Raw genomic sequence first — 18644 nt, forward strand, 5'->3', positions numbered from 1 at the left:
GCCTCCAAAAAGGCCCCTCTTTGGGGGGGCAGAAAAATAAAAAAAATAATAAACAGTACAAAACAGCCTTCAGCGCTTTGCTGCTCGGCCTAATAAGCTACATAGCGCGCTTTGCTGCTCGGGCCTAATTAAAGCAGCAACCACCGACCCTCGCAGCCTGCTCGCTCACTGGCCACGGAGTTCAACCGCGAAGCTCTCACGTTCCAGAGCGCCGCTCACTGGAGCTCAACCTTCCCCGATCGCCAGAAGACACGTGAATCGTTCAGCGCTCCCCAACGACTCACAAAAATCTGGTGCAGATCGGTCCATTTAAAGATATAGCTGATGGATTCACTTAGGGGGCGCAGTGGAGTCAAATTATATTTTAAAACATTTGAGCTCTTTAAAGGTTACCACATTCATGTGTGGAGTAACAGTGACACCAAGAGGCCTTAAAGGGAATTACACATATTTTTTTCTAAACAGTGAACTTGAATCAAAATTAACAGAAAACCTGTTGAATTTAGAACATGGCTCCAAGAGACTTTTTTGTTCGTCCTGAAAGAATACACATATGTACCAAGTTTAGTAATTCTAGGTTAAAGCATGGCTTGGGGCTGATCATTTAAAATTTTCTAGGGGGCGCCATAAATACATTAGGCCACGCCCACCAAAGTTTATTATGGATTTCTTTCAGGGGTTGAATAAGGATCCATCCTAGTGAGTTTGGAACAGCTCGGCCCAAAACTGTGGAAATCAGAGCCAAACGAATGACAGCGGCGTTAGAGGTCACTTTGGCACGCCGCCACGCCCACCTGCTCCATCCAAGCCGGTCGGGGCTGGAATCTTCAATACAGCAACATGTTTTCTGTCTATGGAAAAAGTTTCAAGTTGATTAGTTCAAAGGTGTAAGATAGTGACCGTTCCCAGTAAAACATGACACTTCCTGTTCTGAGGGGGCGTGGCCTTAGTGATGTCATCATTTGACCACAGGGTCTTTTAGGTCAACCCATGATGATCAATCACTGAAAGTTTGCTTCCTCTGACAGTTTTAGTGTAGGAGTTATAAGAGTTTTATGTTTCACGGAAAATAGTCAAAGTTTGACACATAGCCACGCCCACATACTTTGAAGTACGAGAATTCCTTTGATAACTTTTCACCTTTGATGCCTCAAGTGTGTGCTGAGCGATTTTGAAGTCTGTATCTGAAAAACTGTAGGAGGAGTTCGATCAAATACGAAGGCTGTAAACATCAAAAATGGGGTCAATTTTGGAACTTCATTCCAAAATGGCCGACTTCCTGTTTAGTTTAGACCATGGCTCCAAAAGACATTTATGTACATCAGGACAATATCCAGATGTATAAGAAGTTTCGTAATTATAGGTTATAGCATGGCTCATGGCTGATCATTTTAAATATTCTAGGGGGCGCCATAAAGAACTTAGGCCACGCCCACCAAATTTTATTATGGATTCCTGTGTTGGGGTGGATAAAGATCCATCCTAGTGAGTTTGGAGAAGTTTGGCCCAAAACTGTGGAATTCAGAGCCAAACGTATGACAGCGGCGTTAGAGGTCACTTCGCCACGCCGCCACGCCCACCTGCTCCATCAAAGCCGGTCGGGGCTGGAATCTTCAATACAGCAACATGTTTCCTGTCTATTAACACAGTTTCATGTTGATTAGGTCAAAGGTGTAATATAGGGACCGTTCCCAGTAAAATATGACACTTCCTGTTCTCAGGGGGCGTGGCCTTAGTGATGTCATCATTTGACCCCAGGGTATTTTAGGTCAACCCATGATGCTCAATCACTGAAAGTTTGGTTCCTCTGAGAGTTTTAGTGTAGGAGTTATAACTGTTTAGAGTTTCGTGGCGAGTCGGTGAACTTTGACCCCTGCTATCCCCCCTTCAACATGCTCAAAAACTCACCATTTTGATAACTTTGAATCGCCCATGCCTTCTGATCAGACTCACCAAGTTTGAAGCCAATCACTCAAAATCCCTAGGAGGAGTTCGATCAAATACCAATGCTGTAAACGGCCAAAATGGGGTCAAAATGTGACCTTCCATCCAAAATGGCCGACTTCCTGTGATAGTTGGACTATAACAATAATTGTAAATTCTGAGCATCTTGGGGAGCTCTACAACTGTACCAAATTTCAAGTCTCTACGACGAAGTAAGTGAATAGCAAAGGGTCCTTTGAAAATTGCTAGTTGGCGCTGTTGAGCCATTTTTTTTTAGATTTTTGCGTCGACTTTAAAATACGTAAATTTTAAACAGTCTCTATGCGCCCGCCAAATTTGGTGAGTTTTTGAATATGATAAAGCCTCCAAAAAGGCAATTCATTTGGGTGGAAGAATAATAATAATAATAATAAACAGTACAGATACAATAGGCCTTCGCAGCGCTTTGCTGCTCGGGCCTAATAAACAGTACAAAAACAATAGGCCTTCGCAGCGCTTTGCTGCTCGGGCCTAATAAGAAACAGTATGAAAACAATAGGCCTTCGCAGCGCTTTGCTGCTCGGGCCTAATTAAAGTTGCTAAAAATGTATTAGAGCAGATGAAGTGTGACATTTTTTTAAAAGGGACTTTTGAAGTCTACATATATATATATATATATATGTATTTATTTTCTAACAGCATAGGGGCAAATATCCACAATATAAATATTTCCACAGATCAGAACTTTATACTTTATGGCTAATTATTAGTCTCTGTTCTCTTAAAACTTTTATCTGATTCGGGTTTATCCTGAAAAACTGTGACATTAGAAAATTTAAGAACAGCTTTCAAACTTTTTTTTTCATGCCTCCCTAATTACTACCTTCATTAATTATTCATATAAAGAGCAGAAGTGACATCACACCCTCTGTAAGAAAAAGCAGTCACTGTAAAACATTAACCCTTATTTTTAAGGCTACAGCATCAACGTTTTAAAAAAGCCTGGTAATTATATTTTAGTTATTAATGTAGTAAGTTTGGCTATTATCAGCAATAGCCAAACTATTGTAAACGCAGATCCTTAATTCAAAGATATTCACACGACAAATCAAACATTTCCAAATCAGAAACCAAACACTGAAGAGGATAAAATAGGTTCAATGTTCAGCCTTCCTGTTTTCTGCTCAAAGTCTCGCTCTCTAACAGCTATTATTTACCCAGACGTCTCTTAAAATATATGTTAATATATTCGGTTACTCAGTTACAGAATAAATCAGGAGTTATACATATTGTGATATATTACTTAGAGATTAAGTAATACGGTTTAATCGACACTTTTGCCATTTAATACATTCGATGGTTCCTCCAACTATTAATGCAAATCCACTGCAACCTGCAAGATGAAAGAATGTGACGCTCAGCTATAACATTTAATTGTATAACAATCAGGGCAGTAAAAAATCCAAAACTGTCCAAAAAATATAAATTTAGCATTTGATGAAAAAACTCTGTAAATATACCCAAAACCTATATGAGCGTCACCTGGTTCAAAGTTTGTGAACCAGGTTTTCTTGGTGGGACCCCCTGCTGGGAAAAAACAAAAAAAATATGAACCTTAAATATAAGCTATTCTAAAATCAACTTTTTTGTAAGAAAAATGGTGTGGAAAAAAAAATATAGATATATATATAAAAGGTGCTGCAAAATCAATCATTTTAAGCCGCAACAATCTCTAAAAACAAACCCAGCAGCCCTCTGACTGATTAGAGACGGTTTTGAACGGGTTTTGGGAGTCGGGGAGTTCTTTGGCTCGGTTTTCTCCCAGACCAGGTTCTCCCTCTCTGCACAATCAGCTGGACCCATTAATCACTTCCGAACTGGGAGCTCTGGACCAACACGGACGGTGCAGCCGTGGAGGAGGACGAGCTGCAGTCACCTGCCTCTGCAGTCACACCTCAGCAGCTCACTGATGGCTGCGAACAGAACAGAACAGCGGCAGCGGCAGCTGGGGAGCGGCGTCCCCTCTGTTTCCGTGCGCTGGCGTTTTCCTGAAGACGCCTTTTTGTCGTGAGCGAAGAAATAAAGGAAGTCGCAATGAAACATGAAACAAAAAAACACCTGTATTTAAAGGAAACGAACCTTACAGACATCAAAGCACAAAGGAAAACAGGATTAAGTTGGAGGAAGAATCTGTTGCTCTGATGATCAAAAGCTTTATTGCTCTGAATGGATCCTGTTGATTCACAGTAGTGTTTCACCTGTCAGTCACTTTTGTTGCTTCTGCTTTGTTTTCAGGCAAGAATACAAACTCTGAGCACAAACAAAGGGTTTGCTTTATTTTCAAATTTGCGAACCCGGAGAGTCAAAAATACCTCAGAGAGAGCCAGAGATGGAGCTGAACAAGTCTGTTTTACAGCCTCTTAAAACGTCTCGCTTTTTACACGCAGCTGTGCTGGTTAAAGTCTGATTTTTGTTAAGTATAATCCTCTTTAATCCTCCACTCTTCTCGGTTTAAAGCGTAGAGATTAGACGAGATTATCTTTGATTTTTCAAGTCATGGAGGTATTGACGTAAATGAGTCAATTCGGCGCTCAGAGGAAGAGGAACCGATCACCAGCCGGTTGACAAATGGAGGACGGCTCTCCGTCCACCAATCAGGAGCTCATCGATGGCGGTGAAAAACCTGCAGCGCAAAGGAAGAAGTCAAAGTCTTCCATAATTATTTTATGGCTGCTTTTGGTGCAGAACCATCCTTGGGCCCATTTGTGGCTCTTAGAATGGGGCCCTTGTCCACCGTTAAAGAATTACTCATTTATTTTTACCAGACTGTTCATGGTGAAATGCTTAAAACAGATCAAGAAAAAAAAATGATGCGGATAAATTAAAATGGTCTTAAAATAGAAAACTAAAACAACAACACAAACCACTAATTGATCATTAGAGACGTTTTGTTTTCATTTTAATGTGATCCGAAGCACGGCCCCGGGGGGCCATTTGTGGCACAAATGTGGTCTTCCAGCACTTTCTGTAACTATTCATATAATGGCAAGTTCATATCTTCTCACTGAAAATGTCAAATACAACACAAAGATCTTTTTTTGCTTTTATTTTTATCTCATAAAAACGTCCAGCGATCCACGACATCTGGCTAAAAACAGCAAAGTTCATGGAAGAACATTCATTTTAAAGACTTACAAAATGTAAAATAATGAGTCCAAACTGGCAAGTGACTGTAAACGCTAAAACGTTACATGTTTTATTTGTTGCTGTGCAGGTAAAACAGAAACAATTCACCATAATATTTTGGGACTTTTAAGGGGGGAAGAAAGGAAAATGTTGGCCCCTGAGTGCTTTCACCTCGGTGATTTTGGCCCTTCGTTCAGGAGCCCCGCAAACAAACAGTAACTTTTACTGTTTGGCTGAGTAAGAAGGTTAAAACAATAACTTGCATCAATCTCCTAGCCTGGAAACGATTTGCAGATTTTTTGTCTGTGCAGAAATCAGTAGGTTTCGCTAAGTGTTAAGTATTGCATTCAGAACTGTTTTTGCATTGGTCATTTTTAACTTGACAGTTGTGGACGCACGGCGGGATCCTGTTGACCCCACACACAGATCCCACTGTGTGGCCGGAGGTCCCGGCGCTGCGCTGCTCTGGTGGCTCCACTTCCTGAGGCCAGGAGAGTGAGGAAATCTCCACCGTGGACGACTATTCCCAGGAAGCACCAGTGGAACCATTTAACCCCGGGAGGTGCTGGAGTTCAGACTGGTAGGCAAACAATGTGACGCTATGAAACGCCGTCGTCATTGCGACTGCAAAGTGACGCAATAACTTAAATATAGATTGAAATGCGCTACATACATGCATGAAGCAGACATTTATTAGGTATTAAACTGTGCAAGTAATTTAGAAATAATTTTAAAAGGCCGCGCCTCATTTTGGGACGGTGAACTGTAGCAAAGAAAATCTAAAGTGATGGTTTTTTTTTTAAATGCTGAAATAATTTTGTGTAATTTTTTAAAGGCTTAAAATCATCTGCGATATTGTTAAGTAATGACTTCAACATTTATTTTATGTATAATAAATCACTGACATATTATGAAATTATTGTAAAAACAAAAATCTATATTTTGTTATTATTTACAAGTCATCTTTAACTGGCATATTACATTAATTCAATCATATGAATTTATTAGACATTTTGGTGGAGATGCATCTGATCTTCACAACAGATGCAACATTGTGTCTCTCTCTTTTTTTCATTTTTTAATGTTTTTTAGTTTGCACTTTTGCACTTTTTCATGTTGTGCATTTGTTCAGGCAATGTGAATGCAAATGCGAAAACTGCAGATGATTATCATTTGAAGGGTGCAAAACAAAACCTGTTTCTACACGCAGAAGCGCTGCAGCATTTTGAGTAGAGTAAATGTTGCCTTAATCCGTCTTCATCTACTTCACTGTATTCCATTCAGAAATACATTATAGTGAAAACAGCTCATTTCATGGAAATCCAGCGTTCGAGCAGAGAGCAAATCATTCCCAGACGAACAACACAGGACAACGTTTCAAAGTGTCGTTAAGACCTCACACTGAGGCAGAGGCCAGCAGCTCAGCTCTGTTGACACGTGGGTGTAGGTGGCAGGCGGAGGCGCTCCTTCAGGGCGTGTGCAGACCACACAGGAGAAATCCAATCTGTCACTCCAGGTGACCCCAAAAAGGAAGATGCGCTTCGTGTTGATTGAATTTCATTTGGTTGACTTTTTAGCTTGACTGCATGAGGGAAGCTTCAGGCAGATACCGACTGTCAAACGTTTGTTGTAAGATGAGGCAAGAAGAAGCAGCTAGGCTCAAGATATCGAACTAAAGCTTCAGAAAGGCACAGACTCAGTTTCGGTGATTCCAGAATATGTTGGAAGTTTGGTTTGAGCGTGCCGCGTCCGGGCAGCGCAAAAAGGTTTTCACAGGAAAACTCTGGCAGCTGTAAATATGTAAATTATTTTACAGTGAATGAAATCACAGCTGGATTACATTAACAATTTGTTAAGTCTACCAAAAATTGTGCAACAAAACTAAAACAAACCAAAACTAACCGAATCTGATCATGTAGAAAGTGCAGCATAAGGCCATGACGTGACCAACAGTACAGACCAAAAGTAATTGAATTCAATTAGAATTCAATATTTTTAAAAAACAACTGGAAAAATCAGTTTTTCCAGCGTTACAATGTCTTATTGGCAGAATTGTTTTGTTCTATTTCAGTATTTTTCTGTTTTTACCAACATTTGTAGTTTAGACATAAATTTGGTGCATACAAATATATTGTTGCTGTAAAAACGTTAACATTTTATTTGACTGTCTGCAAACGTTTCTGTGAATTTAAACATGTTTTCCACTTCCAATGTTTTTCTGATATGATTTTACACTGTTGGGTTTTTTTTTATGTGCAGCCATTTGATACAGTCTGGATCTTGTGACCTCTCTGGTAGAGGTCACAGAATCTATAGATTGACATGCAAAGTTTAAGCACTTTTAAATTACTTGGTAGGGTGCCAGTTTGCTAGATTTCCATGCTACTATTCTTAAACAACATTTCATCAGAATTTTTCCTCCTAAAGGGACAAATTGTCATATCTTGATCTTCAACTTCATCTGAAAAAGAAAAACATAATAATTGGAGCTGAAAATCTAGCAGTCCCTACTTTTATCTTGGGTGGCAGTGGTGCTATGTTTGTTTGTGTTGCCCTGTGATGGACTGGCAACCCAGTGATTGCTGGAGGTAAGCAACACTTTCCCAAAACCTGGAATCAATCGATGGAATATACTATAAGAATATAGAAGATAGCCGTTTTATAACATCTTCATTCTGTTTTCTGCGAGGAGGAAACTTATTCAAATAAATTCAAGATGGATAAAACTTGGACTTGAAGTTATTATCTTGGAACATGCGATGAGATAAACATGATGCTTTTCGTCTGCTATCGATCTCTTCTAGCGTATTCTCGTTTTTGGCTTTAAACAGCAGCCAGTCCTTGTTTTTTCTTCCACTGTCGACAACTACCGGCACCGGCTTCGGTCCTGATCCGGGGGTCAGCAGATGGAGACCCGGTTGCATTCCTGAGCAGTTGGAGTCAACAGCGCAGCAGATGCGTTGCTTTTATTCCGACGTGTTTCTGCGGGTCATTTGGAGGTACGGCAGCCCGAGCGGGGACAAAGAGCCAAGGGCAAATGTCTTGGCTTTGTGGGGACAACAGCTGGGAGGAACTGACCGGGCAGCCGTTTCACTTCATTAAAGACTCAGCATGAGAGCAGCAGAGGCTTTTAGAGCTCTCCCGATCGCCACTCCTCCCTCCTGTCTGTCGTTACACGCATATGTACGCAAATCCACTCCCCAAAGGAGATTACGAGGAGCGTTTTCACATCTCTCACAGGTAGAAGGATTCTGTGCTTTAAAACTAAATTTCTACTTCTCAGGACCTAAAATGCAAATTTCTGATCCAGGCAGGTCAGATATAATGAAAAAGTGCTTCTCTTCTGCAACGGCGTCTTTGCTTTCCTCAACTTTGCAAACAGAAATTCACCATTTTGGCGGGTACTGCCCTCAGCTTTTCATCAACGCTATACGAAAGACAAACTTTCCTCAATTCACCAACAGCATTTAGACTGGGGTGAAACTTTAATGCTTGAACCATCAGAAAAATTTCCATTGAATCTTCTTCTGTTGAACTGGTTCAAACTGGAAGGTGTGACGCAAAGTCCAGTGCTTGGATCTTTTCTCTTCTTTTTCTGTATAAATCCCTTGGATAACCTCATGTAAAAAATGTAACCGTCCCATCAATGCTACGCCGATGATATGCAGATCTACATGTTCCTAAAGTCCGATGATCTTACAAATTAAAACAGTTTCCAAAGGGGAGACATTGCGCTTTCCAACCAATGTCGGGTTATTGCAGTAATTCCCCCCCACTGTAGTAGGGAGTGAAATTAATCTGAGGAAACTCTGTTTTAATAGAGGATAAATTGCAAAAATAACTGGCTAAATATGGAAAGTTCCAGTTGTTATGGGTAAATGGGCAAATATATTAACTCAAAGGACATTTAAAGAACTGTGTAGAATTAAAATAACCAAAAATATCCAGGCAGACATTTGAGACTTGGGTCTTTTAAGGCTAATAAAGCACAAACTAAAGATTATCCAATTCATACACAAACATGTCTGCCTCTTTTGAGCGAGTGATGGACTGGTCCCCCGTTAGCGTCACAAAAGAAAACACCTGTTAGAATCTGCTTAATCCCAGCCAGCGGCGGTGCTCCCTGGGCTCTTAGGGGCCCGGTTTAATCCGCACAAGGGCACCAGGCCAAGGCCAGGGCAGTTTAGACCCCCAGCATCCATCCAAACATCCACCCCTCCACACACAGACACACCTCTTAAGTCTGCCTCGTACAACAACTGTTTGAACTGGCTTCTTAATTTTCCTATTGGCCCCCCCATCCCACTCACTAGCCCAAAACTCACTGGTCCCACTCCCACAGCACTCCGTCCCCACCTCCTCCCCCTGGTGGGATTTAAAGCCCATTGATTTGTTGATTTCTCATCTTTTGTTTGCAACCACTAGAGTGTGAGCTGGACATGCAGGGTCCCGAATACAGTGCCAGAACTTTTGGCATGGCAGATTAAGATTGTAATCTAGACATCTGTGAAGGTGGAGTCTGACTTTTCCTTCATGGTTCTGGAGGCCCGTTTATGAAGTTATCAACAGGCTCTTTATCTGTAAACTGATAATAATCTATACTGGAAAAATAACCAAAAAACGTTGCAAGAAGTTTATGATTATGATAGATGGAGTAAAGATAAACAAAAACATGAAAGGATGATTTATTCCCAAAGATTTATTCTCCACCTACCGCATAAATTCAGATGAAATTATTACACTTTTTGTTTTCAGCTTACACACATCATCCAAATATTTCTCAACCATAAGTCATTTTTTTAAAATAAAGTTATAGCAAGAATCCAAAATGAGGATTATTTAAGTGAACATGAAGAAGCTCAAAAAGAAAGTTAGGAATTTTTCAAGCAAGTTTGAAAGGTAAAGCACATTTCCTCATGACAAAACAGATAAAAATGTTTTGTAAAAGTGAAATTAACATTTGAAAAATCATTTTGTGAGATCTTATATTTGAATAATTTCATTAATGAAAAGTGGTACAATTCTTTTTTATTATTATTGTAACTATATGTGACCGAACAATGAAAAATAATGCCCAATTATTATGTGAAATAAAAATAACACGCTGCTGTCAAAACATTTGTAGACATAAAAATCTGGTTTGGAGTGCTTTGCATTCAGCCCTTCTTTTATCCCTCAATATGTGTTTTTTCATAAACAAACCAAATATATGTTTCACTTTTCAAGGTCAGATTTTGAAAACCATGATCATTTTTCTTTTATTTAAGTTATGAATGGGTTTATGTTGGCCTCTAACATAAAATGGCATTAAGAAACATTGAAGTTTGTTCTTGAACTTTTCCACACGTTTGTGGAAAAGTCCAACATGTCAGACATTATATTTAACACGCAGCTTCATTTAAATTGTAATGAAACATTTAATGAATATTAGATTAAACGTCTCAACTTTTGTAGTTTCTTAATGATAATGTTTCTTATTCACAAGGGGGAAATTTTGGGGAATGATCAATGAAAACCCAAATACTTAGAAACATTTTTATTTCAAAATTTGTACAAGATGTTTACAGCCTTTAAGTGAAATAGACTTAGAAAAGCAGAACACCCTGCCATTAAATACACACATTTATCTGAGCTATATAATTTTATGCACCCTACTAGTAGTTCCTGTATATTTTCAGTAAGACTAAAATGTTTCCGTAACAGGAAATGAGCGGCTCCGTTAATAACACGAGTAATCTTAACTCACGTTCACCACCAAAACTACAGAACTGAGATTAACTGTGTGATCCTTAGTTGTTTACTTTTAAATCTGTTTGTCCTCTTCTTGCAAAATGTAATTTTTTCCCCACATTACAACTTTTTAAAATTCGCCCATTTCTATTCATCCGTGAATTAATTTAATTCAGCCAACAGCAGCAACGCTCCTTCAAACTCATTTTTTCATCTGTCGCGTCCAAATCAACACAACATGCATGTGTTTAGGCAGCAGGACAAAACCTGTAAATGGAGACGGAGGAAATGCAAAGGCCACACAGAAAGCTCTGCACAACTGAGTCAGTAGACGATGTGACCCACAGCTACACGGTGGAAGTCGAACTGACTAATTTCATCACAAAAGGGGTAAGGATTCCTCTCAGAGAAAAAATGGCTTCTAATGGAGTTACTGCTTGAGTTTCTTGAGTGATTTTATTGGTAGAGTTTAAATTAGACTTAATTTGTAACAACATTGCAAGGCAAGGAAACATGTTCATTTAAAAAAGACATTTGGATATGTCTTGGATAGAAAAAGAGAAATTAAGAAAGTGTTCAAAATAGACCCTGGTATGTAAAGCATGTTGCATATTATTGTAACAATTACTGATAGACAAGTTTGAAAATTTTACCATACCATACCATACCAGCTTTATTTATAAAGCACTTTAAAACAACCACAGTTGATACAAAGTGCTGTACAATCCAAAAACAAAATTTTAATCCAAAATTAAATTGTAGTTTAATTTTCATTTAAATCCAAATTTTGTCTTTTATTTAATTCTTCAAATAGGCAAACAGTTCATTAGTCAGGTTGTTCGATCATAAAAAATAAAAATAAAAATAAAAAACTGCTGTCAGTTCAGAGCAAAAGGCATAGAAACTAAATGCTGATCTGGTCCTGGAAACACTGAAAAAGTAGCCAAATCAAATCAGTAATGAACTTTGGTCTAACGCCACCATTTTGAAAATACAACAGGACTCTGACAGCAGCATCACGGAGGAGCTGCCTCGTTTGTTGTTTTACTTATTTTTCTCTAACAGACCACTAAAGACAGCTTTTCAGTTGTTCCCATTTCAACAGGAATCTCATTTTCAAGGCAGTGTTTTAAGACGATAGTTAGTGGTTGTTAAAGTTTAAAACAGAGAGCTTCTTTCAGTCCTTGCATTCCTCGGACCAAACACGACGACTTCTGACCTATTTGCAATAAATTGGAGGAACGTCTGACTCATCCACTCACTGGTGTTGCGGAGGGACTGACTCACTGATCAGGGTGGACTCAGGTCAGGCGACGACGCAAATAAAAAGCTGTGATTTCAGCATAAATATGTTTTCAATAATTTGACCAGGGAGAAATCAATCATGTTAACTGTGAGTGGGCTCAGAACGAATCCTAGAGGAATCCCACAATCGATTTATAACTACCGAATGATACGACGTAGTCCCTGTTATAAGAGCTTCTCCGTGGGTTTTACTGTATTTTACCACTTTCATTGTGCTTCTGTTTTTGCTAAAATGGCCTTCGGCACTCTGACCTCGGCAGCACTCGGTCTGCTGTTTACTCTTAAAGAGGATTTTACAAACGACACTGGAGAAAACTAGTTGGTACCTCGATTACCAACAAACGAAGGAGTGTAAATGACTTGCATGTTTCTATATTTCTAAGTCAAAAGTGAAAACGGATATAAAGGTCGGCGACGCGGTCGGTGACTCTCCATATGCGGACGTATTTGTTGTACTGGGCTGCAGCCAGGATCCCACAAAAGATCTCCACCGACATTCCAACACCAAAACGTTTGCAGCCACCCACAGTCAACAAATGAGCCACGGTAAATATGACTCTCTAACAGGTTAACCAAACCTGGGACTAAGATTTGGAGAGCTGAGTCTTTATCGTGTAGCTTTCTGAACAAAACTGAGAAATAAACTAATCGTAAGTTACAACAGACAAGGTATGTACAATACAGCCCATTTCTTTTTACATCAAAATTACAGTTTGATCATCATTTCTAAAAGTAAAGATATTTATTAAAGAAAAAATATATATGTTTAATGGAGAATTTATGCCAAGATGCATAAATCTCATAAATCGCATGGATTTATGAGAAGCATAGGTGCATACTAAATATATGTAAATATTTGTGCAGTTGTAAAATTCAAAGTACAGCTAGATTTAACCCTTAGTGCCATCAGCACATCTGGGATTGTGTGTATGATTTAAAAAAAGAAATAATTTGGGAGTTTAATAATGGAATAAATACATAAAATTTTGCAGTGTAAATTATTAAACCAGTAACGACATAAGGACCTAAAGGAAAGGCAGGGACACAAAGCTGAACCCTGTAAGTGGCATAGAAAAACAATGTCTAGAATACCTAGAACCTTCTGCTTTGGTTCTAGGTTAAAGTGCTTCATGACCTGATATTGTTTTATTGTTAATTTGAATCTGCCTCAATCACTTTGTGGTCTTAATCCAGCTATGGAGCAAGTATCAAGAGTCCCATTGGAAGGACTTTTCTGCCATCTAGAGGTCGGAGTGTGAACTACACCCCGTGGTGATTTTGTTTAGTTTTAGATATTACAGTCTTAGATTTGATTGTAAATACTGTGATGATAAAAATGCAAAGGTTGTTCATGTGCAAGTGATGTAATTCAGTTTCAAAGCCCAATTTCAGCAACAGAAAATAATCCAGAAAATAATCTACACACATTACGCCCAACTGCGTCTGTTTCTAATTTGCATGATACTAAAATGTATTTTCGATGTTTGTTCTGCATCCAAATTAACAAGTTATATTCATTGAATGATAATTTACTGTTTACAGAATTGTGGAATTGGAGAAAGACTAAAGTAAAATTAATGTTGATTTTAATTTCTGTCATATTCTCCAACCTGTGGCTTCACTGCCACCAATGGGGACCAGTCCTCCTCCGGTCACCACACTCTTTGGGTCCGTTGTTACGTGTCCCTCCGGGTCACAGCCCCGTCCATCAGGGATCGGATCGCCTCGTATATTTAACACATTTGGTTTAATTTCAAATGCGACACCTAATTTGACATTAACCGGACCACTGCTTTATTTATACCACTAGCAGGTATAAATAAATGTTAACTGTATCAAAAGGTTGATTAACTGAGCTGGGATTCTCTTCAAAACGAGGTTTTCCGGTACTAAAGTGTTGCTCTCTTTTTCAACAAACCTGAACTTGAAAGTCCGGCTCTCACCTTTCCGAGCGATGCCGCTGAAGTGGCCGTGTCCAGGACGAAGCCGTCTCCGTGTTGGGCCGGAGCCGCCTCGCTCAGTGGGTTGGTGTCCTACAGGGTGCAGTTTCACAGTTTCACATTGTTTTTACAAGAATTATATGTAAGAAAATGTACAAATCTAGGACATGCATTCTATATTGTGTTAAGGCTTTAGGACTAAAGAAGAAAAAAGCCTCTCAGTTGCAGTCGTTGATGTCCAGAAGCTTCACATGGATTTATTCTGCAGATTAAATGACATTCTTACCTCTTTACTGCGTGTGGGGACCACCAGGAGGGAGGCTTTGATAAATGACAGACCCTGCAGAAACGATAGAAATACTATTAAGACGACTGATAATATACCTCACTTGTGTTGGTTATAGAATTACAAAGTTTTAATGGAGCGAGGGAAGTCTCACTCACGATCATGTTTTCTTTCAGGGCTTGCATTGAATAATAACCAGCAATAGTTACAGCTTTTGAGAGAAGAGTGACATAAAATAAGCTTATCGTCCACTTATTTTGTGTTTTCTTTGCCTGCCTTTCTTCCCTAATAACCTATTAAGATATGTCTGCAATTCAAAGGGAAGTAAATACATAATTTAGTTGGGTGTTTTTTTCTTGGTAAAAATATTTAATAGAATAACGCAAATCTTCTAAACTATGATGGCTCAGTATATTTTTAAACCACTCCATTGTAGCTCTGGCTGTTTGCTGAGGGCCACGCTTCCATAAATGCCAGATTTGTGGAGGATCTAACTAATAAAGTTTGCATTGCTCCTCCAGAGTAACCATAATCTCCTTGGCTGCTTTCCTGATTCTGTTTTTGGTAGCTTTGCTGCTGTGCCATACTCTTAATTTGTACACTTTGGGCTGATCAGTCCTCCAGGAAATGCTCAAAGCTTGTAATATAGATTTATAACCTAGTTTCATCAGTACTTTCTCCCGGACCTGGCTGCAGAGTTCCTTGGTTTCCATGATTCTGTTTTAGGACTTTACAGAGCCGCCGCATTTATGCAGCAGATGTGGGCGAATCTATCCAAAGCACGGATAATATCAATCCAAGTTTGTTTCAGCTTCCTATCGATACTAGCATGATGACACTACTGCTTCTGTTTGTCGAGTATATATATATATGTATAATTATTAAAGTACTTTGCAGACACCTATAAACTTTTTCACCTGGTTTTTAACAAAATAATTCAAAGGAAAACAAAAATGCATAGAAGTCAAGTGTGATATGATACTTTAGTAGTAAGTATTGGTGATACTGGCCCAGTTATTTGTATCAGATCGATATCAAAAGATGCACTACTGCATTCTTCTATCATATGGACTATAAGTTACAGGCAGGTGAACTTTATTTATGAGCAAAGTAACTTTTCAACGCAATTAGATTAAAATGTGTTTTATTGAGGGATATCAGATAAATGGGGATACTGCTTTTAGATTTTAATTTATAAACAATTTCGAAGGCTATCACTTCTCTTCCATTTCGCAGTTATACATCGCTGAATGTTGATCTATTACATTAAACCAGATGTTTTCGGACAAGTCTAAAGAACATGGTTAACCTGACTCTGTTTCCCAGCCTCTATTAAAACCAGAGAAGACGAGGGACCCACCCTGCGCCACCACCCAGCCAATGCCAACCTGTTTGTCCTTCCTAATAGCCAGAAGTTTCCAACAACTGGGCAGGTTGTTCCCGTCCACCAGCGCTGTGGCTGCACTCTCCTTCTCAATGGACACTGAAGGGAGGATATTTACAGGCTTTCACTTTGACTGACCCGTCCTGTCTGCGGTCACCAGCAGCTCGGCTAGGCTGCTAGCATGATGGGGTTTGGTGCCCACGGTTGTTGAGCATCTCTCAGTGAAGCTTTGCACCTCCTGCTGGCTAATCACGGATCTGCATGGGGGTAGAAAACAGGAAAACCATCACTTCTCAGCTCTGTGTTGGCTTTTTTTGTTTTGTTTTGTTTTGTTTTAAATTTTGGAATTACAATTAAATTTGTGGAGCATGGAGCATGAGAAATAAAGAGGAAGAGAAATATAAAATATCCATCCATCCATCCAGTTTTCCTGTTGGTCAGAAAGTTCAGCTCTGGTTTCGCAGGTGCTTCCTGCTTCCTGTATGAGGCGTGTTGTGGCTCTAACTGAGTTCTTCTTCTTGCCCACGCTTTCCATAAAGGTCAGATGTGTGGAGCGCTGATGCTTGTCGACAGATTCTCTAAGTTTAGCCGCAGCTCTTCTGGAGTTACCGTGCGCCTCTGTGCTGCTGCGCTGGTTCATGTTTTCTTACCGTGTCTCGGTAGGTTTGCAGTTGTGCCATATTTAGTTGATGTACGGTACTTTGGTTCGGTCAAAGCAAGAGGTTTTTTTGGGGTTTTTTTTTTAAAGATTTTTTGGCTCTAGTGGCCTTTATTTGATAGTTAACTGACAGGAAAGAGGATAACAAGAGAAGGGGAAGACATGCAGCAAAGGTCACCAGGCCGGGAATCGAACCTGTGACAGCCACGTCGAGGACTAAGGCCTCCAAACGTGGGTTGTGCTTCACCCCTGCGCCACCACAGCACGCCTTTTTGGGTTGTTTTTTTTTTTTTACAAAATAGCCCTATGTTAATCTTCTTTAGTCTCCCTGCTGTGTCCAGTGGTCTTTAGGATCCTATTTGTTTACATCAGGGGTCTCAAACTCCAGTCCTCGAGGGCCGCAGTCCTGCAACTTTTAGATGTGGCTCTGCTGCACCACCTGAATAGAATAATTAAGGCTCTGGAGAACTGATCTACACAAGGAGGAGGTAATTAAGCCATTTCATTCCAGTGTTTTGTACCTGTGGCACATCTAAAAACTGCAGGACTGCGGCCCTTGAGGACTGGAGTTTGAGACCCCTGGTTTACATATTAAACCTCTGAAACTCACACAAACATGCATTCATCACGACATTAATCTGTACTACTAATTCTTGCCAATTAATGAATTGCTGTGTATTTTATTTTATTTGTATTTTATATCCGTTAAAACAGAATAAATGCACTTTTCAGATTTTTCACCGTTAAACATGTTCGAGACCTCATGGATTGATTTCCTTCCGCCTCATGATTGAGCCTTGCTGGAACACCGAGAAGGTTTTTTACATCCATGTACAGTATAAAATGACAAAGCAGCTTTAAAGGTGAAGCAGAACAATCTAAGCTCATTTTTAAAATGAATATAAAAGGATTACATTTCACAAAGTTGCAGAGGTGCTAATTGCAGGGTATTTAAGGTGTTGTAAGGAACTCTTTGTTGTTCATGGTTGTCTTGGTCCTGATTAAATTCAAGTGCCAAACATCACTCTGCTTCTTTTCAAGCATGCAAATTTGGTGAAAAATTGCTGCTATGATATTGATTTTTTTATTAACAGTCAAGCAGTCAAATAATACTTTCTTAATACTTCACATGAAATCCATTGAAATCGGCGCTGATGATGTGACAAAAGGTAGAGAAGCTCCAGAGTACGAATATCCGAGCAAGTCGACGTTTCTGCATGACGCGCATTCTGCGTTGTTTACAACTCCAAAAGGTATTTACCCTTTTCCAAACATCCATCATCAGTCATCCATTGACTGCTTAAGGACTCTCCTGAAAATGTGAGAAGACTTAATGTTTTATTTTCAGTTCAATTTCCAACGAGTTCGAACTGATTCAGCGCACTGAATATGAATATTTGATTGTCTTATCATTTGATTTTGATCGACAACAAATGCAAAAACTGTCTTGATGGTTTTAGAGACATCTTTCTTTGTAAGAGGTCTAGTTTGACACAAGTGCGAGGCTTTCTGCTGCTTCCACATCTCGCCATCGCCGTAGGGCAAAAAAAAAAAAAAAAAAGCTCCTCCTCCTCCTACTGTAGGGCCCAATTCTATCCTGTAATTTCTCCTCAGACATCTGTAAAGCATTTGCCTCAGACCACAGAAGGAAAATAGAAAGCCAGAAGCCCTGGGCTGTGATTTGGGCGGATATAAATAAAAGAGAAGCTACTAATGTGAAGGGCGTCAGAAGGAGCGCCGCGCTGAAATGAGTGGCAGAAGGAAAATCTTGGAGATTTAGCGTGGGGGTGGCGGCTGGACTGCAGATCAGCTGAGTGTGTGTGTTTCAGGAAGAAATGGATGTTATGTGTTGACATATATATGTGTTGCATCACATAAGCAGGATTAAAGAGGCAGATGGACAAATACAGATTGATGGTTAAAGTGGAATTTTTTGATTGTTATGAACCTGACCTCAAAACTGTAAACGTTCCTCATTGAATTGGAAACCTGCAATTTTGGACTTTATTTGCTTTTCTTTGTTTCATGGATGTAACAGTAAAACTGCGGGACTGAAACTTTAGCTTCGGCGAGTCCAGCGACTCTGACCAGTCAGGAAGCGACGACTAGAGCCAAGACTGTCTTTTCTGAAATGTCCCGCGTTCAGGTCTGAGCGGCCGTTCGTTAAACTCAGAGCAGAACCAGCAGACTTGGACCGCGTCCCGTTCCGCAGCGGGCCTCTGTAGCGGTCAT

General features: G+C 39.7%; 1 protein-coding gene across 1 annotated transcript in view; it reads right to left on the minus strand.

Moving 5' to 3' along the window:
- The window catches only part of LOC122835583, a 99412-nt gene extending 83018 nt beyond the window's left edge, over positions 1 to 16394 (minus strand). Inside the window, exons 1-4 of the mRNA XM_044124743.1 lie at positions 16260 to 16394; positions 15731 to 15868; positions 14371 to 14424; positions 14088 to 14177 (exon numbers count right to left, since the gene is read on the minus strand). Of these exons, the coding sequence (XP_043980678.1) occupies positions 14088 to 14177; positions 14371 to 14424; positions 15731 to 15868; positions 16260 to 16394 (417 nt within the window). The remainder of the gene's footprint in view (positions 1 to 14087; positions 14178 to 14370; positions 14425 to 15730; positions 15869 to 16259) is intronic.
- Between the last annotated feature and the right edge of the window lie 2250 nt (positions 16395 to 18644).

This window comes from Gambusia affinis, linkage group LG08 (genome assembly GCF_019740435.1).
Source record: "Gambusia affinis linkage group LG08, SWU_Gaff_1.0, whole genome shotgun sequence".
NCBI classification, from domain to species: Eukaryota; Metazoa; Chordata; class Actinopteri; order Cyprinodontiformes; family Poeciliidae; genus Gambusia; species Gambusia affinis.